Source organism: Chiloscyllium plagiosum, unplaced genomic scaffold (genome assembly GCF_037043375.1).
Source record: "Chiloscyllium plagiosum isolate Xiang-an unplaced genomic scaffold, Cpla_swu_hap1 HiC_scaffold_10, whole genome shotgun sequence".
Taxonomy (NCBI): Eukaryota; Metazoa; Chordata; class Chondrichthyes; order Orectolobiformes; family Hemiscylliidae; genus Chiloscyllium; species Chiloscyllium plagiosum.
In genome coordinates, this window is record NW_028270148.1 from 84,593,519 (window position 1) to 84,620,508 (window position 26,990).

Consider the following 26,990-nt stretch of genomic DNA (forward strand, 5'->3'; position numbering starts at 1 on the left):
ATTGGAGCCATTAGGCTAGTTTGTTTTTAAATCCCAGACTTTGTTGAATTCAAATTTCACTACTCAAACCTATGTCCTAAGAATATTAGCCAGGGGTTCTGCATAACGGCACACTGCCGTAACATTTGTGATGATGGTTAAGCATCATAGTGTGAAGGGTAATTCCTGGGTTTCACCTTCTGAAATAGTGTGTAGTTAGGCTTCAAATATGATGGCAGTAGTGTAATCTCCAAAAGGTCCTGAATCCCTGAGCTGGCAGTTGCATAACTAATAAGGTGAAGAGTGGAAGATGATTCCTCAGGTTGAGGAGTCTAGAACTAGAGGGAACAATTTAAAAATAATGGAAACTGAGTTCAAAGATAGTTGTGATCATTTGGAATTCTCTATCACACAGGGCTGTGGAAACCTGGTCTTTGAGAATGTGTAAGAAAGAGATTGATAGATCCTTTGATTACCAGTGACCTACAGGGTTATTGGAATTGAGTAGGTAAAAGCATCTGCCGTGATGGTATTGAACAGTAGGGCACATTGGATGGGCTGAATGGCCAACTGTTGTTCCTATTGTATGCCCCATGTTTGACCACGCACCAGGATCTCACTCATGAAGCACTTTAACTAAAAATGAGAAAATTCAGCCCCGTGTACTTGTCCAATAGCAAACCTATCATAAGCATCACTATTTTTAAATATAAACAATTTTGTAAGAAAGGCAAAAGTTTGTTTAATTTACTTTAAAACATCAGAAATATACATACCAGATAAAAAATCACCAAAATATTTAATTAAGTTGAAACAAACCTGAAATAAAGGTGAACTTAGATAAGTACAACTGTTTTCACAACCATAGGACATCCCAAAATACTTTACAGTCAATGAAGCTCTATTTTGAAATGTAATCATCGAGTAGAGCAAACAATTTGTGCATTGCTGTAAAGTAATAATGACCAGATAATGTTTTGATGATGTTGTTGAGAGATAAATATTGACCAGAATTTCAAGAATCATTGCTCTGCCCTTTCTCTGAAGTAATGCAATGTGAGCTTAGTATTACCTGAGAGGTTAAACAGAGACTGTGGTTTAACATCCCACCTGAAATCGGGTGCCTCCCACAGTCAGAATGGATTTATGCCTGAAGTCTCTGACATGGATCTAGAACCTACAAACTTCTTACTCCAAGGTTAATATGCAATGAACTATGCCACAAGTATAGCATTGTGATGTCCATGGGTTTAGAGCTATTGGTCCTTCCCAAAAGTAAATAAATCACTGTATATTAACTTATCCAATATGAGTCATATTGGGGCTAGAGTATTTGTAATCACATTAGGGCTAGAATATTTGAAATCACCAAACTTGTCCAAGTGTAAGGAATTTTATCATTAGGCTCATCAACATCAATTTATAACTCATTACTACAATTAGGAATGACAGATGTTCAGTCACCATAATGTATTTTTATAAACAGCAAGTTATTTCCCAACCCCCACCTCTTTCCCTATCTGTCCCTCATCTTTGGTGTTACTGTATTGCTCTTAATAGATTTTGCAGGTAAATTAATCAACTGGAACACAGGTGATTTGTTGGTAGTATTTGGGCGATTAGGTGGTGGGGAAAGAAGATGTTTGGTTGTATGAAATAATACTTCCAGATAGAACAGAAATAGATAGAAAGTCTCTCTTTATCTTTCCCAAATATATCCTTTGCAGCTCAGGTTATGAAGCAGTTAAGAAGTTGAAGATGACACCTTTTTGGCATTTTCACTTTTTATTTGACCTTTCTATGTTTTAGCAATAGAACTCCTCTGTATCCTGTAATCATCTAAATTGCACTGATTATGCACACAACATGTATAACTGCTTAAAGTATCACAGCATAATTAACTAAATTTGACAAACTTCAGAGAGTAAAATTTATTCAACTAAATGCACAATATATGTTTTAGAACATTTCATTTATTATTAAGAACACTGGTGCTTGTGATAGTTGGTTATGCCCTTGTCGGTATAAACTTCGTACATAATGATAAAACACTGGAATTCAACCATAGAAACATTCCTCCTGTAGCTCTGAAATTGATCCAAACCTATTGTTTCAACACTTTTTCATAACCTCTGCACCTGTTATTTAAGCAAGGGTTTCACTTTTACATAAATTTCAATCCAGATAGAATTGTGCAACTCACAGTGTATCTTACTTCCCCAAATACTCAATGAACTCAGGTCTTAAATTTAAAATATTTGTCCTTACTCTCAAATCTGTACTTGGAATTGCCTTTTCCTACCTCTGCAATCTTCTTCAAACCTGTGTGCTGTGTACTCTCCAATCTATATTCCATCATAGAAATTTCAGCCATTTTGCTGTCATACGTAGAACCTACTTTTAGTTTTGCTATTATTTTTCCAATCTCAAAGCTTTCTGTAAAAAAAAACTACCTTTTCAGTTTTGATTTTTTTAGTAATCTTTTCCTTTCTCCAGCTATTAAGCAATGCACAAATTAACACGAGTGAAAAGATATGAAACATACACTTGAAGATTCTAAGTTGGCCTTTAATCAAATAAATCAGCAAATTTACTATCTCACTCTTAGGACAAACTTTTGTTTTGGCCTCCAGCATAAGGGCATGTTTATGATATGGAAGGAAATAATATTACCATTTAAACAAGATGAATTGGAGAAATTTATTTCAGGTTACAAGCATTGCCATCACCATGAGTATGATAATAGGGTCTTCTAGTCTAACTTTCAAGGTAAAAGTACTAACATACCACAGGATATTCAACAAGCTGTGTTTATGGATTAAAAGTACTAGTTATTATTTAAAGATCCAGCATGGGCTGTTGCAGTACAAGTTGTTGCAAAATCGTTTTTGACTTGGAGATTTGGCATTTTCCTCACCACGTTTACTTGTGTTACTGGACTAGGTAAGAGTTTCAAAAACAACTTAAATATCCTATGAACTCAAACCTATATTTTATGCCAATTCATGGATCTACCAATGTTACATTATCTAATTCAGCTTGACTATTATAGAAGACAGTCTTGGCCATTATAAATTTAATACAATACTTAGAAAATTATTTTGAAGTAAATTATGTAATGCAATATTTTAAAGTGTATAGTTAATCTTTAGAAGAATGTAGATGCTGCTCATATAACTTTGTCCCAGAGGATGTCTTTTAGGTTTCAGCATCATTTTCATCAACAGATTTTACATCAGTGGTTTCTGTTTCTTCTTTCGCATCTTCTTCCAGTTCATCTGGCTTCTGTTTTTTTGTTTTTAGGTGCTCACCACGTAAAATTTGTGAAACTGTGTGAGGATTTTCACTGCCATGCTGAACAAATTCAATATATTCGACAATTCCATACAGTATCATGCCCAATAACAGGACTATCACCAAGATAATGAGCTTGACTTTTATACATAAGAAGTTTGCATAAGCAAATGCTGTAACAAATCCCACAGATTCCCACAGTCGGTAGTTAGCAAATGCTGCTTCTTTGTGGCTCAGAAATAGAACTCCATAAAGGGCTTGAGAAAAGAAAACAATTGTTAAGTAAAAATATCTGTCTACATCCTGTGGAATTATTTTAAATTCATTTTAAAATTCAAAAGGTGCAAGGAAAATGTCAACGTTCTACATTTCCAGAACAATTGTTTTGGGTAAAAATAAGCAATGTACCAGGATGAGAGAATAAGAATAACAAATATTATTGACCAGCTGGCATCAGGAATATTAGAAAATTTCAAAACTAAAGACACTGTATCTGAATGCATGAGACATTTACAATATATTAGATGAATTAGCTCTCTGAGGCTCTAGGGTGAACAGACAGTGGTCATGTTGCGTATCGAACAACATAGGCAGAAAAAAAGATATGATCTTGCAGGCAGAGTTTAGGAAGCTAGGAAGGAAATCAACAAACAAGACCTCAATGATAGTAAAACCCAGATGAATGTCACCTAAGCAAAACCAAGACCAATGACGATTCAGGACAAATTGCTACTGCCATTGGGGAGGGTTTGAACCAACTTGGCAGGTTTGGAGGAGCCAGTAGTGATATCACTTAAGAAAACTAAGGTGAACAGAGAATTGGGAGATAAAAATAACATTAAAGTAGAAAATAGTAAATTTCTAGGAGGCTGAGATAGAACCTTTGTAAAAAAAATGTAAGGAATCAGGTGTCATAGTGTAAGGGAAAGTAATAAAAATTAGGCTTACTATGTATGGATGTGAGTGCACAGTCTAATAAATAAAATGGGTGAGCAACAGGATCAGATAACCATATGGACATTTTATTTGGCAACAACAGAAAACTTGTTCGAAGAAGTGCAGTTCTGAGGACTACAAGTTCTGAATACAAAATGCCAGATTTTCACTGAGGAACAGGAAGCTTGAGTTGGAAAAAGGTTCCAACTTGGCAGACCCATTTCCTGTCAAACTACTCACATCCACAATATTTTTGTGCTGAGGAGACAGGTGAATGATAACGTACTGCAGGCTGAAGGTGGTAAAGGAGGCAGGTAGATAGTAAGCCTGATGGCTGTAATGCCTGCCCCTGTTTACAGGAATATTGGCCTGGTTTTAATGATAAATATTAGACTCTCAAATCTTCAACATCTTCCCTGCTTCACCCATCCAATCCACAGATGTCCATTAGATACATAATCAATGAGCCATTGGCAAGACTGACTCTCAAATAATATTTAAATTGACACAATAAGCAGAGACTTTGAAACATTTGTTTTTAAAAAATGGATCAAATTAAGAACCTTCAAAATTCTTGATCAACTATAGTCATTTAGGATATTAATGTCAGAAAAAAATTCACTTCTGACTTCATTGAATCTCAATATTGTAGAAGTAGGAGATTTGACCCTCCGAAGAGCATTCCACCCAGATATCTACCCTATCCATGTAGCACTGCATTTTCCCCTGGCTAATCCATCGAACCTTTACATCCCTGGACACCATGGCTAATCCACCTAACCTGCACATCTTTGGACTGTGGGAAGACACCAGAACACCTAGAAGAAACCCACACAATGAGGGGGAAATGTGCATACACCACACAGACAGTCATCCGAGGTAGGAATCAAACCCTGATCCCTGGCACTGAGAGGCAGCAGTGCTAACCACTGTGCAAATACATAAGGAGTGAACAAAATTCTTGCAAGAAACAGCAGGTATGAATCAAACAAAGCTTTCCCATCTTTATTCAGTTGTATAAAGAACGTTTGCTAAGGTATAAGTTGATTAGCTATTCATAGAACGTAAATCAGCCTTCATAATGAGCTTATCTGAGAACAAAAATGGGTTGAGCAGTTTACATTATTCTGAATGCCTGGCTGAGCTCCATGAATATCTATTAGACTTCAATTGTATCCAATGTGTAGTGCTTGAAAGGCACAGCAGGTCAGGCAGCATCCAAGAAGCAGGAGAATCAACATTTCGGGCATAAGCCCTTCCTGATTCTCCTGCTCCTCGGATGCTGCCTGCCCTGCTTTGCTTTTCCAGCACTACACTCCCGACTCTGATCTCCAGCACCTGCAGTCGTAACTTTCTCCTTCAATTGTATCCAGCAATGTTTATATAGCTGCAAAGAAAGTGAAATCTTTATTTCATTATTATCACATTATTTTGCAGTAACTTGCTGTTTCTTTCAGGAGTTTTGCATCTATCCTTACCAAGGAAGAAAGTGAGGCAAGAAAGGAGGGGGACCTGGAATTTTTGATTAAGTATGACATTACAGCTGTATTTAGGGAGAATATTTCTGAGAATATGTCCGAGGAAGTTATTTGGTTGGAACTAAGAAATAAGCAAGGAATAATCACCTTATTGGGATTGTTCTATTGACCGCCAAATAGTCAGCGTGAAATTGAGAAACAAATTTGAAAGGAGATTTAATTTCTTTATAAGAATAACAGGGTGGTAATGTTAGGGGATTTTAACTTTGCAAACAAAGACTGTGACTGCCATGGTGTTAAGGGTTTAGATGGATAGGAATTTGTTAAGTGTATACAAGAAAATTTTCTGATTCAATATGTGGATTATGAGTAGATTAGATTCCCTATAGTATGGAAACAGGCCCTTCAGCCCAATACGTCCACGCTGACTCTCCGAAGAGTAACACCCCCCCCCCCCCCCCCCAATTATTGCACCTAACAACTATGGACAATTTACCTGACCTGCATATCTTTGGACTCGGAGGAAACCCACACAGACACAAGGAGAATTTGCGAACTCCACACAGTTGCCCAAGTCTGGAATCGACCCTGCTGCTGTGAGGCAGCAGTGCTAACCACTGAGCCACCATGCTGCCCAAGGTGCAAAACTTGACCTACTCCTGGGAAATAAGGTAGGCAAGTGACTGAGGTATCAGTGGGGGTGCACTTTGGGGCCAGCGACCATAATTTTCTTAGATTTAAAATAGTGATGGAAAAGGATAGACCGGATCTAAAGATTAAAGTTCTAAATTACAGGAAGGCCAATTTTTCAGTATTAGGCAAGAACTTTCAAAAGTTGATGGGGTGGGGGGCGGTTGGGGGAGGGGGAGCGGACGTTCGCAGGTAAAGGAATGGCTAGAAAATGGGAAGCCTTCAAAAATGAGATAATGAGAGACCAGAGACAATATGTTCCTGTTGGAGTGAAAGGCAAGGCTGGTAGATATAGGGAGGGTTGGATAGGTTCTCAAACCGTAACAAGGAAGAACACACCAGATGGCCTCCTTCTTTAGAGACCGCAATTTCCCTTCCCACGTGGTTAAAGATGCCCTCCAACGCATCTTGTCCACATCCCGCACCTCCGCCCTCAGACCACATTCCTCCAACCGTAACAAGGACAGAGCACCCCTGGTGCTCACCTTCCACCCTACCAACCTTCGCATAAACCAAATCATCCGCCGACATTTCCGCCACCTCCAAACAGACCCCACCACCAGGAGTATATTCCCCTCCCCACCCCTTTCCGCCTTCCGCAAAGACCGTTCTCTCCGTGACTACCTGGTCAGGTCCACGACCCCTACAACCCACCCTCCCATCCTGGCACTTTCCCCTGCCACCGCAGGAACTGTAAAACCTGCGCCCACACCTCCTCCCTCACCTCTATCCAAGGCCCTAAAGGAGCCTTCCACATCCATCAAAGTTTTACTTGCACATCCACTAATATCATTTATTGTATCCGTTGCTCCCGATACGGTCTCCTCTACATTGGGGAGACTGGGCGCCTCCTAGCAGAGTGCTTTAGGGAACATCTCCGGGACACCCACACCAATCAACCACACCGCCCCGTGGCCCAACATTTCAACTCCCCCTCCCACTCTGCCGAGGACATGGAGGTCCTGGGCCTCCTCCACCGCCGCTCCCTCACCAGCAGATGCCTGGAGGAAGAACGCCTCATCTTCCGCCTCGGAACACTTCAACCCCAGGGCATCAATGTGCACTTCAACAGCTTCCTCATTTCCCCTTCCCCCACCTCACCCTAGTTCCAAACTTCCAGCTCAGCACTGTCCCCATGACTTGTCCGGACTTGTCCTACCTGCCTACCTCCTTTTCCACCTATCCACTCCACCCTCTCCTCCCTGACCTATCACCTTCATTCCCTCCCCCACTCACCCATTGTACTCTATGCTACTTTCTCCCCACCCCCACCCTCCTCTAGCTTATCTCCTCCACGCTTCAGGCTCACTGCCTTTATTCCTGATGAAGGGCTTTTGCCCGAAACGTCGATTTCGAAGCTCCTTGGATGCTGCCTGAACTGCTGTGTCCCTCCAGCACCACTAATCCAGAATAGGGAGGGATGGATGACCAGAGAAATTGAGGTGTTGGTCAAGAAAAAGAAGGAAGCATATGTCAGGTATCTACTGTGGAGAAGGACATGGAAAATATACAATGTGGGGAAATAGATGGTGACATCTTGAAAATTGTCCACATTACAGAGGAGGAGGTGCTGACTGTTTTAAAATGCATAAAAGTGATTAAATCCCCAGGACCTGATCAGGTGTATCCTAGAACTCTGTGGGAAGCTAGAGAAGTGATTGCTGGGCCCCTTGCTGAGATCATCAATAGTCACAGGTGAGGGAACCAAGACTGGAGGTTGGCTAACGTAGTGCCACTATTTAGGAAAGGTGGTAAGGAAAAGCCAGGGAACTAGAGATCAGTGAGCCTGACATCGGTGGTGGGCAAGTTGCTGGAGGTAATCCTGGGGGACAGGATTTACATGTTTTTAGATAGGCAAGGACTGATTAGGGATAGTCAACATGGCTTTGTACGTGGGAAATCATGTCTCCCTAACTTGACTGAGTTTTTTGAAGAAGTAACGAATGGGCAGAGTGATGGACGTGATGTATATGGACTTCGGTAAGGCATTCTACAGGTTTCTCATGGTATACTGGTTAGCAAGGTTAGATCACATGGAATACAGGGAGAACTCGCCATTTGGCTACAAAACTAGCTTGAAGCTAGAAGACAGAGGGAGGTGGTGAATGGTTGCTTTTCAGACTGGAGACCTGTGACCAGTGGTGCACCGCAAGGATTGATACTGAGTCCACTGCTTTTCATCATTTATATAAATGATTTGGATGTGAACATAGGAGGTATAGTTTGTAAGTTTGCAGATGACACCAAAATTAGAGGTTGTCATGGACAGTGAAGAAGGTTAGCTCAGAGTACAATGGCATCTTGATCAGATAGGCCAATGGGCTGACAAGTGGCAGGTAGAATTTAATTTAGATAAATGCGAGGTTCTGCATTTAGGAAAAGCAAATCAGAGCAGGGCTTATACACCTAATGGTAAGTTCCTAGGATGTGTTACTGAACAAAGAGACCTTGGAGTGCAGGTTCATAGTTCCTTGAAAGTGGAATCTCAAGTGGACAGGATAGTAAAGAAAGTGTTTGGTATGCTTTCCTTTGTTGGTCAGAGCATTGAGTATAGGAGTTGGGAGATCATGTTGCGGCTGTATAGGACATTGGTTAGGCCACTTTTGGAATATTGTTTGCAATTCTGGTCTCCCTTCTATAGGAAAGATGTTGTGAAACTTGCAAGAGTTCAGAAAAGATTTACAAGGATGTTGCCAGTGTTGGAGGCTTTGAGCTATAGGGAGAGGCTGAATAGGCTTGGAGCTGTTTTCCCTGGAGCGTCAGAGGCTGAGGGGTGACCTTATAGAGGTTTATAAAATCATGCGGGGCATGGATAGGGTTAATAGACAAAGTCTTTTCCCTGGGGTGATGAATTCCAGAACTAGAGGGCATAGATTTAGGGTGAGAGGGGAAAAGTTTTAAAAGGGACCTTAGAGGCAATGTTTTCACGCAGAGTCGTGCATTTATGGAATGAGCTGTCAGAGGAAGTGGTGGAGGCTGGTACAAGTCCATTTAAAAGGCGTTTGGATGGGTATATGAATAGGAAGGGTTTTCAAGGGATATGGGCCAAATGCTGGCAAATGGGACTAGATTAACTTATGATATCTGGTCAGCATGGATGAGTTGGACCGAAGGGTCTGTTTCCGTGCTGTACATCTCTATGACTCTAAGAAATATTGCCATGGTAAAACAGGAGGCAATTCGGACAGTTGTATTGATGAGAAGGTTTTGAACAGTCTGTCTGTAGTTAAAACTGATAAAGTACTCGCACTGAGTGATACATCCAAGGACAGCAAAGAGAGTGGCAATGGAAATTGTGTAGGTGCTGGTCATAATTTTTGAATTTCCTTAAGACTCGGGGTACTGCCAGAGAACTGAATAATTGCATGTTCAAAACAGGATGCAAAGATAGGCCCAGGAATAACAGTTTAGTCAGTTTACCCTCATGAGCATTGCAGAGGTGGAGACCATTTTAGAAATTAAATTGGGATTGAAATTAATAGTCACTCGGGTGAATGGGGAATAATTAAGGAAAGCCAACATGTATTTGTCAAGGGATCTGGAATGCCATGCTTGCAATTATGATTCAGGCAAGTTCAGTTGAGGCATTTAAGAGAGAATTGTGTTATGATCTGAAAAGGAAGAATATCCAGGGTTACTTTAAGAAGACTGGAGAGTAGCAGTGGGGAGCCTGCTCCTTCAGAGAGCTAGTGCAATCACAATGGGTGTAATGGCCCCTTTCTATACTGTAGTAAATCTGTGATTCGATGATTTTTAAACAGAAGTTAGCTCTGTCTTCAGTCTTCCACAGCTCCTAGAGTGTTTCCATGACAGTTTCCCTGAAAGTTCTATGTTGACTCCAGCATTCACAGAAAAGGGAAAACCAGAGCTAGAATCTGAATTCTAAATCCAGGCAGAAAGAGAAGATCAAAATCAATCAAAAGATACCCCTGCAGTTTAGCAATGATTTGCTGTCCAGTCAGTCTGTGAATGGAGAGATGTATTTATCCTAGCTGTTTTGGCTAACCACAGATGTCTGGACAGAAGTCACAGCAGAGGTAAGCAATCATGTGTTCAGAATGGAGAGAAGATGAATTACCTACTGCAAACCCAAACAGTGAGTCTATCTGAATGAGTCTGAGTAAGTGGTGTGCAAACATTGGTTATAAGATGGGAGGCTACAAAAGCATCAGTTTACAAATGATCAGATGGCCATTGATAGGTATACTGTTCCCCCTCATCAACTTGCTTCGGGATAAGGGATGCATGTGGGTCAAAGACATCTGTATCTCACTCTCTACCTCATGCAATTCCTATGGCAGCCTTAAAGGAGAGACAGATAGACATAGCTACCTTAATGGGATGAAAGACAGTCCAGTGGTAAATGGTTCTCCTTAATACTACCTGGAGCAAACACATTGTTCCCTTGTATTTACAAAAAAAAAAGACACTCCTGGTCATGGGTGGTCATGGGTAAAGACAGGTGGAGGAAAGCCAGCCATTGTGCACTCAATCCATGTTCTTAATGAGATTAGCGTGAGGAGTGCTGATTAGTGCTTTACTGTCAGCTCTGATTGCAAAAGTAGTGTACTCCACCTGCAGACTGGAGTAGCACATTCAATACTGAAAGGGCTATTTGTCTGCGGTTTCCCTTGTGGTTGCAACAGGGACTTGAGATGATCCACTAACAGAGTATCTTGTACATTCTCTCAGATTGAAAACGTCTATTTCTCAGGGATGCATTGCATCACATCTCTCTCTATTGCATTCACTGATGAATTGGCCCTGGTTCACATGCTTGTGGACACCTCACAGGGCATAGATATAGATGGCTATGACAGTGAAGATTATAGACAGTAGGAAGATGGTTGGAGGTCAGGTCCATGCTGTGTACCAGGCTGATGAAGGAACTTTGGTCACAGCCATGCAAAGTCTATTGGTGATGCACAAGCAAGCAGGGCATCAGTAGGTGGAGCTAGTGCAGCACTGAGTATTAAATATGGGTGATGAAGGAATCCTTTCAAGCCATGACCGCATGTGCCAAGTGGATGAATGCTTTACTTCCTCCATGGAGAGTCTGGTGATCTTAATCCAAGACACTATTCAGTGCATGTTTGGCATTAGCACAAATTTGTAGATCATCACTGTCACCATGAACTCACTAAAGCAGTGGGCTAGTGAGAGGTGAATACTACCCTTGGACAGCCCTCCAGGAATACCTCCATTGAAAGAAGCAGGAAGAAAAAGAAGTGAGAAAATGTAACCTGTCACACTTGAAAGTTCTTCTCGAGACACCCCAAGGATTACCCCCCAGAAGATTCCAAATCTCTCTGCCAATGACCCAAAGTCCTTCAGCAGCAATGTTCTCAGAACAGATTCTTGTAGTGACTCAAGAGTCCTCTAGTTGCTCTGAGTCTTCTAGGTCTGCTGCTGTTTAACAGATGCTTATCATGGTCAAAGGATATGGGGTGCAGGAATCAGCAACCCGCCTACAAATCGTCTGCAGACTCTGGGCATGCACAGTAGCACCATTGGAAATATTTTAAAGAATAAAGCAGGCTGGCATTGGTGTTTGCATCGTCAGTTAAAACTAATGACCCATATTTTCCAATGACCAGACTGTCGTTATTCCATGTAGATGGATGCTGTGCTTAGGATCCATATGGAATACCTGTTGTAGCAGTCTCTGAAGGAATTGTCCAGGACGTTGAAGATTCTGCTGGACAATTCCCCTACACCTGGAACTCTCCTAAATTAGAGAACTCAAGACATTTCTAGTGAAATAAAGTAAATAATTGCTCAGGAAGAGTTAAATTACTAAATATGTAGTCTTAACTCCTGAGTAACTATTCAACTGACTCCATACTTAGCTCATACAGCCCCAACTTCATCTCTCCCCAATCCTTAAACCCCCAGACTCTGCCCTGACACCCCTCTCTCTCTTCAGATGACCATCTTCCAAGGTGGACTTCACGATATGCAAAAATGGAGAGTTGCCCATCAGGGGCTGATAGCCAAGTTCGGTACCCACGAGGACAACCTCGACTGGGATCTTGGGCTCATGTCACACTATAGGTGACCCCACTATACCACACACTTTCATACATTTTCTATCGCTTTCACTCACACACACTCTCCCTCAGACACACACAAGTCTACGGGGTGAATTTGCATTTGCAGATTTGTGATTAGATTTGGGGCAGCACGGTGGCTCTAGCAGTTAGCACTGCTACCTCACAGCGCCAGGGACCCGGGTTTAATTCCCGTCTCGGGCAACTGTCTGTGTGGAGTTTGCACATTCTCCCTGTGTCTGCGTGGGTTTCCTCTGGGTGCTCTGGTTTCCTCCCACAGTCCAAAGGTGCGCAGGTTAGGTGAATTGGCCATGCTAAATTTCCTGTAGTGCTAGGTGGATTAGTCAGGAGTAAATATAGGGGGGTGGGTTTCTCTTCGGAGGGTCGGTGTGGACCTGTTGGGCCGAAGGGCCTGTTTCCACACTGTAGGTAATCTAATCTAAGTTCCCTATGGTAGGAAACAGGCCTTTGGCCCAACCAGTGCACACTGACCCTCCGAAGAGTAACCCACCCAGACCCATTTCCCTCTGACTAATGCACCCAGCACTATGGACAATTTAGCATGGCCAATTCACCTAGACTGCACATCTTCAGCAACTGGAGGAAACCCACGCTGACACGGGGAGAATGGGCAATCTCCACACAGTCGCCCAAGGCTGGAATCGAACCTGGGACCCTGGTGCTGTGAGGCATCAGTGCTAACCACTGAGCCACCATGCCGCCCAGAATGTATTTGCAGATACATTCTATTTTGTTCAAAAAGCACACAAAGGCGGTCAGTCAATGTGACATTTTATAAATTCCTATTTTGGAAATAGAACCAGTCTGACTCAAGATTGGGATTTAGACATACTCTATGCATTGTCTGAGCTGAGATGTCACCTTTGTTCTAAACTGATAAAAACTTTAGTTATCTCAGAATTGTGACTTGAAAGAAGTTCTGGGATTTACGTATTCATCAATCAAAACCTGCATCCCCATTCTAAGTGATTGAGGACTTTATTCAATACATTGCATGAGTTGTATGACAATTTGATCTTTTACTATAAATTCTGTGTCCTATGATCCTACCCCACATGCTATCTAATGAAGGACCAGTGCTCTGAAAGCTTGTGCTTTCAAATAAACCTGTTGGACTATAACTTGGTGTTGTGTCATTTTTAACTTTGTCTACCCAGAATGGAATAGAACTGTCCCAATTCAGATCCACTCCCCTTACTCTGGAACCAACATATCCTTCCGCCACTTTGAAATTACCACTTCCAACCTTCCTGTCTCCAGCTCCATGCTCTCAGCTATCAAATTGGTATGCTACCCATCTGCTCCATTCTCCTGGCACCCTACCCTTTACTGACTTGGCATTTTATCTATCTGATACCTTACCCTCCTTTCCATTTGGCATCCAGCAACATGCCACCCTATCCTCCCCTCCTAGCACCCCAATTACATGTATATACCTTTACTTTATGTACTTAATGTTTGACAACAGATATCAAAGAAGCTATGAGTGATTCTGAACCTTTTAATTCTAGAATGTGACAGCAATACTGCTGTGAAAAAACTGTAACATGAAAAAAATGTCAGAATGGAAGTACAGTTCCACATTTCTGAGACAAACTTGATCATAATCTCCTGGCAAAATGCAAAGCTTTCTCCATTCACAAAAACAGGGGCAGAGTGTTAATCTGTGTGGAATAATTTCTTTTTCACATACCTACTTCATCTCTTGGTTAGAACCTTAAACCTGATTCCCCTAATTCCTGTCCAACAGCTAATGGAACAAGTTTTCTTTGTCAACCAAATTTAAACCTATCATAATCCTTGATCAAATCTCCCTTCAATCTTCTGGACTCAATATTCAGTTCAATGACGTTAGATCATGAACTCTTGCCATTTTATTCCATTTTCTTTGATTGCTTTTTAAAATCTTGATTCTCCCTTCATACCTTTCCTTGATATTCAGATACCAGGATCTTCAGGGATCCTGCCATCTCGCTTTTTCTAGATAAAAGGTCCATTGCTTCTTCACTTGTCACTATGGTCTTGCGCTGTAAAACGTTGTGTCATTCCATGCTGTTCATCTGATTATAGAAGTTTCTCTTTATTCTTTCACTTGCTTAAGACCTACAACATTTCTAAAATTCTGAAGAGAGTTTACATACCTGAAAAGGTAGTTGAATTCAACAGCTGTGGTGGTAACTATGCATTAGCTGGGAAGTAAGTGAGGACTGCAGATGCTGGAGATCAGAGCTGAAAATGTGTTGCTGGAAAAGCGCAGCAGGTCAGGCAGCATCCAAGGAGCAGGAGAATCGATGCTTCGGGCATGAGCCTGAAGAAGGGCTCATGCCCGAAACGTCGATTCTCCTGCTCCTTCGATGCTGCCTAACCTGCTGCGCTTTTCCAGCAACACATTTTCAGCAATTAGCTGGGAAGTCCCAAACAGACCCTAGCATGTGTGACTTTGTGGTTCTAAATATTTGGAGGCAGAGTGCGGTCAGCCAGTCAGAAAAGGCGAACATGGCAGTAGGCCCAGGATGAGATCAGCACTGGAAACTGACAGCAAAGCTATCTGGGGCGGCTTGTCATCAACGTCGAGAGTGGGAAGCTAGAAAAGCACAGCAGGTCAGGCAGCATCCGAGGAGCAGGAGAACCAAGTTTTGGGCAAGAGCCCTTCATCAGGAATGAGGCATCACTTTCTCCTTCCAGCTTGTCATCAAGGCCAGTCCAGCAGGCCACAGCATAAAAGAGGGTAGTTTCAATGTGGAGGTCAGGAAGATTCTCCATGCAGGACAGGAATGGTCCTTAGTACCAGCAGAGTCCACAACATACCAAGGCAGGATAAGGTCTTTGATAGGCCACTTTCCTGATCCTGACTTAATTAGCTGAGTAAGGAATACTGAGTGAAGCTCTATAACCCATACCTCTCATCTGATTAAACAGCCACCTCCAACATTTTGCCATTTCACAAGACCAGTGAATTTTGCCAGTAACTCTGATTTTCTCTCAATAGATACTGCCAGATTTGTTGAATATTCCCAGCATTTTCCGTTATATAGACATTGGTAACACTAATTTGTGTGCAAATTTGGTTTTGTTACCTTAGTTTTAGTTTCCTTATCAATGTGTGAAATTCTACCAGAAAGGGAGATGCAGTTTTTGGATGTGAAGTGCGTAGCATGTCTGCAAAGTAGTGGCAGTAGAGGAAATACAATTTTATTGTTGCTATATAATAACAGCTGGTTGGCTAGATATTTTCTAACCAACGTGTGCAGAGATATTATTACACACCACGAGAGCAAGTGGGACATGAACTCAGGCCTTTTGGCTCAGAGGTATGGACACTATCACTGTGGTACTGGCAAAAGCCAATGGGTGCCACATTTAAAGAGAAGACAGCACAATTAGAGGATGAAGAAGTCCTAACAACAGTGTACTGGAAACATTTAGAGGAAAAGAAGTGCCCAGGCTCAGTGAAGGCCCAGGTTCAAAGGGAGAGGGATATCCTTACGAGACCAGCAAGGCAGTCCAATGGGGCATGATCAAAGGCAACAAGGAAGTTGATCCTGCAGACATGGTAGCAATGTCGAAAGAGAACTAATGACCTGATGTGACCAGGAAGGTTGAGTGGAGAGTATAACATTTAGCTCCCATATTTGAATGTCATGAAAAGTTGTCCAGGAATGTAAGAGGGTGTCCACTCAATCATTGACCTTTATCAGGCACCAACATTCAGATTCAGAAACATAGTAGTGTACCAATGGAGAACATTCATCAAATATAACTGACTACTGCATTGCAAATACTGAATGTGTGATTGCAATAAAATTAAGGTTTCCAGCAAAATAGGTCAGTATTAAACAATAATTGGCAGCTATAACGTGTATTTCTGTGTTTGCAGAAGAGAGAAAGGAGGTAGACTTATAGATGTACCACAATCTGTGGCCTGACTCCAGTTAGACAGGAGGTGATGAAGCTGACTAGTTGGTAGCAGCACAGCCTGTATTGCTGATGGTGAGATGGGAATTGTACACTGAAACTAATGTGAACAGTGATTATTATACCATCTCTTTAACTTTTCCAATTGATGAAAGCTTATGTTATGTTCCCTATGGGCGAAAACAAAGGAATACAGTCTTACAATCTATTCCATTAACTTTCTTATACTGTTGCTACAGTTATTGAGATACAATATTAAAATAAAGATCTAAAATTAACAATTATGTTATCTTGTCACTTTTTATTGTCAACATACCATTGGTCTGTGTCTGCCAAACAGCATCAGCTATTCCCCAAAGACAAGGGAATACAAAAAATACTGGCATTTGTTCTGGTCGTGGATTCCATAAAAACAATGCAATTATTGATGCAAGATTCGTGATGGTTGCTGTGACATGAAACAAACAAATAAAAATGGTTCAACATTATTATACAAATTTGCACTAAATCTTCTTAGCACATCATAATGGGTTGCAACTATACACCATAATGTCCACCAAGCCATAACTTACTCTAATTTTGAACTACCTCAACATTGCCAAAAGCCTTAAACAACTGATAATCATAATTTCACACCCCCTTGAAAATCAAAGCTAATGCTGCAAGCATTGAAATTGCAGTATCTGAGGCTTTACTGATGACATCATAGATAGCTGTCGGCATCAAAAATAGTGCAGACCAAAAATAGAAAATGACACACACACTGTCCTTGCTTCTTTCTGTTCTCTTCACCTTTTCTTCCTGCCCAGTTTGTCTGCCCCCTGCATTTCAGCCTCCTATTGCTGCTGCCTCCTGCACCGCTCTTTTTACCACTCCCTTTCATTTACCTCACTCTAATAGCTATTCCCTCAGATTCGCTTAGCCAGTTTCCTCTATTCTAGTTACATTTTCCAGTTGACATCACTCTGTTTAGTGCCTTCACTGTTCTCTCCTGCCTCCTGTCACCTCCAGTCATTGGGGAATCTAATCTAATTTAATCTAATCTCAGTCATCCTGCGATGAAAGAAGCTGCAATGTGAGTTAGGGGGAGGGGAAATGCGAGGAAGCAGTGAAGATAGCAGAGGAAGCAGAAGAAAAGGGAGCAGTGGAATGTATTTGGGACAAGAAACCACAAATGAAACTTAATGTAGAGAAGTGTGGAGTGATTCACTTCAGTAGGAACAACTCAGAGACAACATTAAATAAAAGGGTAACACTAAAAGGGCTGCAAGAGCAGAGGAACCAGGGTGTCGTTGAATGTGGAAGGACAGATTGAAAAAATGACTACTACAATATATAAATATTCTGGCTTGACAATTAGGGACATAAAATATAAGTGCATTGAGGTTATGTATAAGACACTAGTTTGCTCTTAACCGGAGTACTGCATCCAGTTCTGGATTCCACACATTAGGCAGAATGTGAAAAGTTTGAAGAGAGTGGAGAAAAGATTCAAAAGAATGGTTCCGGGAATTATTTGATTTAATTTATTATGAGAAACTTCAGCTGCGTGGACAGATTAGAGAAATCAGGTGTGCTTTACTTGAGGAAAAGATTGAGACAAAATTTGATGGAGATAGTCAAAACCAAAATGATTCTGGCCAAATAGGTTGGGAAGAACTGTCCACATTGGTAATAGAAGCAAAGTGATATGAGGAAAAATTATTGCTCGACAAGAGGTTAGGATCTGGAAAATGTTGCCATAGAGTATGGTGGAGGCAGGTTCAACTGAGGCATATTGGACATTGGATTGCTCTCATAAAGGAAAAATGTGCAGGGCTACGTGGAAAAGGCTGGGTAGTAGCATTAGGTCAATAATTTCTTCAGAGAGCTGCTGTAGACAAAACAGATCAAATGACCATTTTCTATAAAAGTGGCAAGTGTGATGGAAGAATTTTTTTTTAAACGATGTGCAGTTAGGGTCTGGAATGTACTGTCTAGAAGTGGAGACAGCTTCAACCAAGACATTGAAGAAGACATTAGATGATTTTTTAAATAGAAATAGTTTGCAGGTTTACAGGCAAAGACAAGGGAATCGTTCTAATGGCCATTCAGAGAGCTAATGCAGACATGATGGGCTGAGTGGCCTCATTCAACACAGTAACAATTCTCTGACTCTGTGCCTCTAAACCTAAGTACATTCTGATCCGATACTGCACTGATTTTGAAGATACGGACTTTGGGTATTTTCGAATCAACGTGTTTAGCAATGTTATTGCACACCTCCAGAGCAAGTAGGACTTGAACCCCGGCTTCCTAATGGTAGAGACACTACCACTGCACACAAAAGCCTTGCCTGTGAACGGAAATATTTTTCCGTCAACTTGTTCAGTGATGTTACTACACATCTCTGGAGCAGATGCAGCTTAAACCCAGGTCTCCTGGATCAGGATTAGGGACACTACCACTGAGAACTCATAGATATTTTAAATGAACCTATTTAGACGTATTATGACATACCTCTGGTGAAAATGTGACTTAAACCAGGGTCTTCTAACTCAGACGTAGGGACGCTATCATTGCACCACAGGAATTCTACGAATATCAGGGAACTCAGATATTTCCCTGATCAATCTGCTCAGAGATGTTATTACACTCCTTTAGAGAAAGTGGGGCTTGAACCTAAATGCCCTTGCTCAGAGTTGGAGACACTATCACAGCATCGCAAAAGCCCTGCCTGAGAATTGAGATATATTTTAGTCAACTTGTTCAGGGATGTTACTACACACCTTTGGAGCAGGTGAGACTTGAACCCAGGTCTCCTTCATCGGAGATAGGGACACCACCACTGCACCACAGGAGCTTCCTGGTAACCCAGATATTTCTAACCAACCTATTCAGATGTATTATGACACACCTCTGGTGAAGGTGTGACTTGAACTGTGTCCCGTAATTTAAAGGTAGGGATACTACCACTGGCACCAGAAGACCCCACTGGGAAGTCACATATACTTTCAATCCAGCAGCTCAGAGATGTCATTACACACGTCTAGAAAAAGTGAGATTTGAATCTGTCTATTATTACACACCTCTGGAGCAGATCCTTAGCCTGCTGGACAAACTTTCCTCATTCCTGAAGAAGGGCTTATGCCCGAAACGTCGATTCTCCTGTTCCCTGGATGCTGCCTGACCTGCTGCGCTTTTCCAGCAACACATTTCCAGCTCTGGAGCAGATCCGACTTGATTCCAGGACCTTTGCCTCAAAGGTAGGGACACAACCTTTGGTTTCAACGGGAGTTAAACCGGAAGTCTCCTAGCTCAGAGGTATGAGTCTAAACATTGTTGTGGAACACTTTTGTGAACTTGACTTGGCCCAAGCCTGATTTTATGCGATAAAGTTCTCACAGGCAGAAAGAATTCTTCTTTAGCGTCTTTGAAGGGCTCATTCATTACATTTGGATTAGTTGCTTATTTGCTCTTTCAGGCTGCTGCTTATGTTCCCACAATTTTTGTGTGTTTTCAAAATGTAAAAACGTATTTTCTTGTGTGTGATATTACAGCACTGTTGGCTGCCTTTACAACATTTGTGCTAAAGTCATGTAGGATTGTCTTCTGGATTGACAATAAGGACCAGGATAAGAAGGATCTGGAATAATAAGAAGGAGGTGGAGGCATAATCTATAACATTGCTGTAATGAGGAACCAGCTCTTCACAACCAATTAGGCAAAAATAAGTCCTGCAGAAGGAGGTTTAGCATGAAGGCAAGCAAAAGCGGGTGTAGCATCAATCATCAAGTTCCTATCTTCTAAAGGACAGTTTACTGAAGATTGCATCATTTGTGTCATTCGTCTCATCTTACAATACTTTGCTCTAGAAGCCAGGTCCCATTGCATAAATTAGCCTGTTCTCATTGTTTGCAGCAGCATGTTAAAATTATAGCAAAGTGAGGGCTGGACTACACTGAAAGATTATAATTAGGTGACAGTATGAATCGTAACAATCAGGATTGTTCAAATGTTGCTGTTTTGTAGGTGAGATAAATCATCCAGATGATGTAATCTTCAGTAAACTGTCTTTTGTCAGTTAGGAATTGGTGATTTATACCACTCCTGCTCCTTCTCTTCATGCTGTTCCTCCTCCTGCTAGATTTTTTTGTCTGTTTAGGTGGTTATAAAGGCTACTTCCCTATGATAGCAATGTTGCCGAACCTCCTCCCTTTCATTCCAGATGCTTTTATTCAACGTCTTTGTCTTCAAACAACAAAGACAAAGGTAATTTCAGTAGCTAAGAGCAAGTACCAGATAATCTTTGCTGTTTGTTTTTTAGTGATATTCGACTTGGCTTACAAAACAGATTTGAACATTCCAATGAGTTTAGTTATAAGGTTTATAATCTAACAACTCACCAAAGGCAAACAGTGGAATTCGCCCAGTATACTCTGAGAGTTTTCCAAACATCACAGAGAAGATGGAATTTGAAGCACCAAAACAGATCATAACATAACCAACAAATTGTATTCCAATTGTACAAGTGACATATGCCTGTGGTTAGAAAATAAAGAATATGAGTATCAGTTAAGTCTACATGATTTGGTATTCTGTCAATCAGAGAATATTCCTTTTAAATCTACTTTGTTTCCAACTCCCAAAGCTTTACGAATCTATGTCACAATATTATCTCAATGGCTTTCATTTTTGGAAAATCGTGGTTTAACATACCTTCAACTTATTCACTTATTCTTTCAGCATTCTACACCAAACTCCATCAGATCCATGAGGTTTGAATATATCATAGCCTATTACTTTCACTACTAAAGAAAATTAAATCAATTATGTTCATCCCAGAGCTGAAGACTTGATCACATTGGTTTTTGGGTGAAGGGCTTATTATATGCAACTGTGCATCTGATCTTGGTAATGTAGATATTACCACAAATGTCATGCTGCCTGCTTGTCAGCGTCATTGTGGTGCGCAGCCCGCTGTGACATTCAGAGCACAGTATGTACTTGAATAGCATGCATTTCAGCTAGCCTGCATTTCTTAAATGCAACTCGCAAATTTTAAAAGTGAGGTGCATTCTGGTTCTAACAGCTCGTAGAAGTATTTGAAGATGTATTACAGAGAAGGAATAAACACTCCAATGGAGGAGAAGACAGATGGTTACCAAGTTCGCAGATGTATTGTTGATGGTCTTAGCAGAGGAAGTAGCAAATCAGGGAAAAGTCATATTTCACAGTAGGATGGGGTCTTCAAGGCATACACTACACATAGAATAGTGGAAGGTAGTCACAAATGTCAATATAAGGAGCCTGGCTCTGAGGATTTGGCTACGGTGCTGTAAAAACTACAGTGACCTTATCAGTGACTAAAAGTCAGGGAATGCATCTTCAAATACCATCTTCTATCTCCTACATCAGCAACCCCCACATGATTTGATGCTTCACACCCCATTAGTTATTCATAAGCTTAACATTTAGATGTTACAGTTCACTCTCAGACTCTTAACAATGATGGTATCTTGCAGGTTCCAAATATTGCTGGGTCATCAGCAATGAGAAGTAATTATCCAAATGCATTGAAACAAACTTACTGATACTCTTTATTTCTGTTATTGGACAAGGTTACTCTGCGAGTACAGCAAGTTAGCATCAATGTGAGTCTGCATTATCACATCATTTGTGTCTTTCAGTTGGACACAAAAGCAGAAATTGCAGGAAAAACTCAGCAGATCTGGCAGCATCTATAAAGACAAAGCACAGTTCTGAAGATGAGTCACTGGACCTGCAATGTTAACTGTGATTCCTCTCCACAGATGTTGCCAGACCTGCTAAGCTTTTTTCCAGCAATTTCTGTTTTTGGTTCTGAGTTTCAACATCTATAGTTCTTTCGTTTTGTTATTTAACATTTCAGGTTCAGTGAATCTTCTTCAGAACTTCTTCTTTCATTTGGACAATTGGCTTAAATCAGCAGATGTCATTACAGTTGAAGTGTACAGTTAAGAAATTCACCTTTGAAATATTTAACATCCAAATCAATGAATTGAATAGAGTAGAGGCAGGTGATGTTTTGAGAGGAGTAAAGTAAGTGTGGGACCTTTGGACGATGTAACTGGGCAATTGATAAGGGGGAACAGGGAAATGACAGATAATTTAAACCAATATTTTGCATCAGTCTTCACCATTGAGGACACTACAAACACCCCAAAGATACCACAAATGCAAGGTTATTCAAGAAGGGAGGAGGGATAAACCAGGAAACTGCAGATGAGTCAACTTAACCTCAGTGGTGGACAAACCATTGGAAGCAATTCTGCAGAACAGAATTAATCAGCATTTAGAAAGGCAGACATTAATCCTGAATAAACAGCATAGGCATTTCTTTCAGGGGAAGTCATATGTGATTAATTTTTTTTTAAGAGGTGACCAGATGTGTAGATGAGGGCAATGCATTTGATGTGGTATACATAGACTTCCGCAAGGTTTTTGGTAAGGTCCTACATGGGAGACTGATAGCAAAGGTCAGCCCATGATTACAAGGAATTTGGTGAATTGAATCCAAAACTGACGAAGTGGAAAGAAGCACAGAGTGATAGTCAAGGAGTGTCTTTGTGTCTGAAGGCCTGTGTCCAATTGGGTTCCACAGGAATCAGTGTTGGCGCCCTTGCTGTTTGTACCATAGATAAATAATTTAGACTTGAATGTAAGAGGGTTGATCAGTACATTTGTGGATAATATGGCAATTGGTAGTAAGTAGTGAGGACAGCCTCAGATTATAGGAAAATAAAGACAGGCTGGTCAGATAGGCTGATCAATGGCAGATGGAATTCAATCACAGGTAAGCATGAGGTGATGCACTTAGGAAGAACAAATAATGATGAACATTAGGAGCCTGTAAGCATTGTGGATTAAAGGGAATCTGTGCATATTGACTAGTCACTTAGGGTGCTGAGACAGGTATATGAAGTGGTGAAGAAGGCACATGGGATACCTACCTTTATTGGTTGAGACGTTTGGTTTAAGAGCAAGGAGCTGGAACTGTATAAGATGTTGGTTGGGCCACACCTCAGGAAGAACATACTCAGCTACAGTAATATGAGCAGCTACGGAATTCATATTATAGGAGGAATAAGACCATAAGACATAGGAGTGGAAGTAAGGCCATTCGGCCCATCGAGTGCACTCCGCCATTCAATCATGGCTGATGGGCATTTCAACGCCGCTTACCCACACTCTTCCCGTATCCCTTAATTTCTTGCGAGATTAAGAATTAATCAATCTCTGCCTTGAAGACATTTCATGCCCGGCCTCCACTGCGCTCTGTGGCAAGGAATTCCACAGGCCCACCACTCTCTGGTTGAACAAATGCTTCCTCATTTCCATTTTAATTTGACCCCCTCTAATTCTAAGGCTGTACCCACAGGTCCTAGTATCCCCACCCGACGGAAACAAATTCCCAGAGTCCATCCTTTCTAAGCCATGCATTATCTTGTAAGTTTCTATTAGATCTCCCCTCAACCTTCTAAACTCTAATGAATACAATCCCAGGATCCTCAGCCGTTCATCGTATGTTAGGCCTACCATTCCAGGGATCATCGTGTGAATCTCCACTGGTCACGCTCCAGTGCCAGTACGTCCTTCCTGAGGTGTGGTGCCTAAAACTGGACACAGTATTCTAAATGGGGCCTAACCAGAGGTTTATAAAGTCTCAGTAGCACACCGCTGCTTTTACATTCCAACCCTCTTGAGATAAATGACAACATTACTTTTGTTTTCTTAACCACAAACTCAACCTGCAAGTCAACCTTTAGAGAACACCGGACTAGCACTCCCAGATCCCTTTGTACTTTGGCTTTTGGACTTTTCTCACCATTTAGAAAATAGTCCGTCCCTGTATTCTTTTCTCCGAAGTGCAAGACCTCGCATTTGCTCACATTGAATTTCATCAGCTATTTCTTGCACCACTCTCCTAAACTGTCAAAATCTTTCTGCAGCCTTCCCACCTCCTCAGAACTACCTGCCTGTCCGTGTAACTTTGTATCATCGGCGAACTCCGCCAGAATGCTCCGCCAGAATGGAGAAAGTGAGAACTGCAGATGCTGGAGGTCAGAGCTGAAAAATGTGTTGCTGGAAAAGTGCAGCAGATCAGGCAGCATCAAAAGAGCAGGAGAATCAACGTTTTGGGCATAAGCCCTTTAGAGTGGCTTTCAAAGTTTGTGCGAAGATTTGTAGCTCGGGTGTTCGTTGTTGTGGTTCGGTTCGCCGAGCTGGAAGTTTTTGTTGCAAACGTTTCGTCTCCTGGCTAGGCGACATCATCAGTGCTTGGGAGCCTCCTGCGAAGCGCATCTTTGATGTTTCCTCCGGTGTTTATAGTAGTCTGTCCCTGCCGCTTCCGGTTGTCAGTTTCAGCTGTCCGCTGTAGTGGTTGGTATATTGGGTCCAGGTCGATGTGTTTGTTGATGGAGTTTGTGGATGAATGCCACGCCTCTAGGAATTCCCTAGCTGTTCTCTGTCTGGCTTGCCCTATGATAGTAGTGTTGTCCCAGTCGAATTCATGTTGCTTGTTGTCTGCGTGTGTGGCTACTAAGGATAGTTGGTCGTGTCGTTTCATGGCTAGTTGATGTTCATGTATGCGGATTGTTAGCTGTCTTCCTGTTTGTCCTATACAGTGTTTTGTGCAGTCCTTGAATGGTATTTTGTACACTACATTAGTTTTGCTCATGTCGGGTATCGGGTGCTTCGTTCTGGTGAGTTGTTGTCTGAGCGTGGCTGTTGGTTTGTGTGCCATTATGAGTCCTAGGGGTCGCAGTAGTCTGGCTGTCAGTTGGGAGATACTCCTGCCACAACACACTACAGTACACCAGAACTGTGGAATTGATATAGGGGAACTGGTAGATGCAGTGTATTTGGTTTTCCAAAAGACATTTGATAAGATACCATATAAAAGGTCATTACACAAGATAGGAACTCATGCTTTTGGACGAAGTGTATTAGCATGGTTAACATTCAGGTGACAGTGTATCTGAATTAATAATTGAGTGCAACAAGGAACCATCTTCAGGCCTCAATTAATGCCTTGGATGAGGAGAAGAATGCAATGTATCCAAATTTGCTGATAATTCAAAAATATATGGGAGTGCATGTTGTTATGAGGACATAAGGAATCTGCAGGGGGATAAACATAGTTTGAGTAAATGGGCAGATTTATCTTTTTGTAGGTCATGCAGTTTAGTAGGGCAAGTCAAAAGGTAGACCATTTTTTAAATAGATCGGTTCCAAAAAAAAAGTGCAGGAGGTTCTGAATGTTCTAGTGCATGGAACACAAAGTTATCATGCAGGTGAAACAAGAAACTTAGAAGGCAAATGGACATTTGTCCTTAATTGCTCAGAGTTTGGAGTTTAAAAACAGTTGTGATACAATTGTTTAGGGTGTTGGTGAGACCAAATCTATGTACTGATTTGGTCCTCATATTTAAAAAAATGTACTGACATTGGAGGCTGTTCAGAAGGGGCTCACCAGAGTGATATCTAGATTTAAGAGGTTGACTTATCAAGATCCTCCAACAGGTTAAACCATTGTTCATTTGAGTTAAGGATGTACCAAATTAATCTACCAAATTCAGTCTATTTGAATTAATTTTGGGGCATGAGATGAGCGGACCATGAAATTAATTAAAGAGAAATTGGTGAGTCAGAGTTCAGAGGTCACATATTTAAACTATGTGTCAAATTTTAGAGGGTTCTGGTCTGGTCCATAACAATGGCCACTGCGTGTACAAATGTTACTTGCCACTTATCAGCCTGACCCTGGATATGGTCTTGATCTTTTTGCATTTGAACATGGACTGCTTCAGTATCTGAGGAGTCTCGAACATGCTGAACATTGCACAATCATTGGCAAACATCCCACTTCTAAGCTTAACATGGACGGAAGGTCATTGATGAAGAAACTGAAGCTGATTGGTTTAGGAGGATACTCTGAGGAACTCGTAAAGAAATGTCCTGGAGCTGAGATGATTGACCCCAAACAATCACAACCAGTTTCCTATGCGCCCAATATGACTCCAAACAGTAAAGGGTTTGCCCCCATTAGCTATTCATTCCAGTTTTGCTAGGGCTCCTTAATGCCACACTCAGTTGAATGTGGCCATTGATGTCAAGGGTTGTCACTGTCACCTCATCTCTGGAATTCAGCTTTGTCATGCTTGACCTAAGATCAGAGGTTGAGTGATCCTGGTGAAATCCAAATTGGACATTGGTGAATACCTGAAACATATAAAACACTGAGGGGGTAGTAGGGCTGCCCATAACTGAAAAGCACAAAATGAACAATGGTTACCACTCAATGACACAGTCTTTCATAAAATTGGAAAAGAAGGAAAAATTTTGAAGAAGTATCCTCAAGGTGGATACAGATGAAGAGAATTGGGGAGTTTTGAGTCCATGCATGTTGTTAATGAGTAATCATTCACTGAACTTGAAGCTTGATAAGAACTATTCCGGCACCTCACAAGTGACTATCAATGATACAAATATTTCAGTAATAGGCCCAGCAATCACTTCCCTAGCTTCCTACAGAGTTCTAGGGTACACCTGATCAGGTTCTGGAGATTTATCCACTTTGTGCATTTCAAGACATCCAACACTTCCG

At 41.4% G+C, this 26,990-nt stretch overlaps 1 protein-coding gene across 1 annotated transcript in view; it reads right to left on the reverse strand.

Annotated features, from left to right (window-relative positions):
- Positions 1–705: 705 nt before the first annotated feature.
- The window catches only part of unc93a (unc-93 homolog A), a 94,763-nt gene continuing 68,478 nt past the window's right edge, over positions 706–26,990 (reverse strand). The window contains exons 6-8 of the mRNA XM_043696276.2: positions 20,749–20,884; positions 16,680–16,811; positions 706–3,530 (exon numbers count right to left, since the gene is read on the reverse strand). Of these exons, the coding sequence (XP_043552211.2) occupies positions 3,178–3,530; positions 16,680–16,811; positions 20,749–20,884 (621 nt within the window). The 3' untranslated portion in view covers positions 706–3,177. The remainder of the gene's footprint in view (positions 3,531–16,679; positions 16,812–20,748; positions 20,885–26,990) is intronic.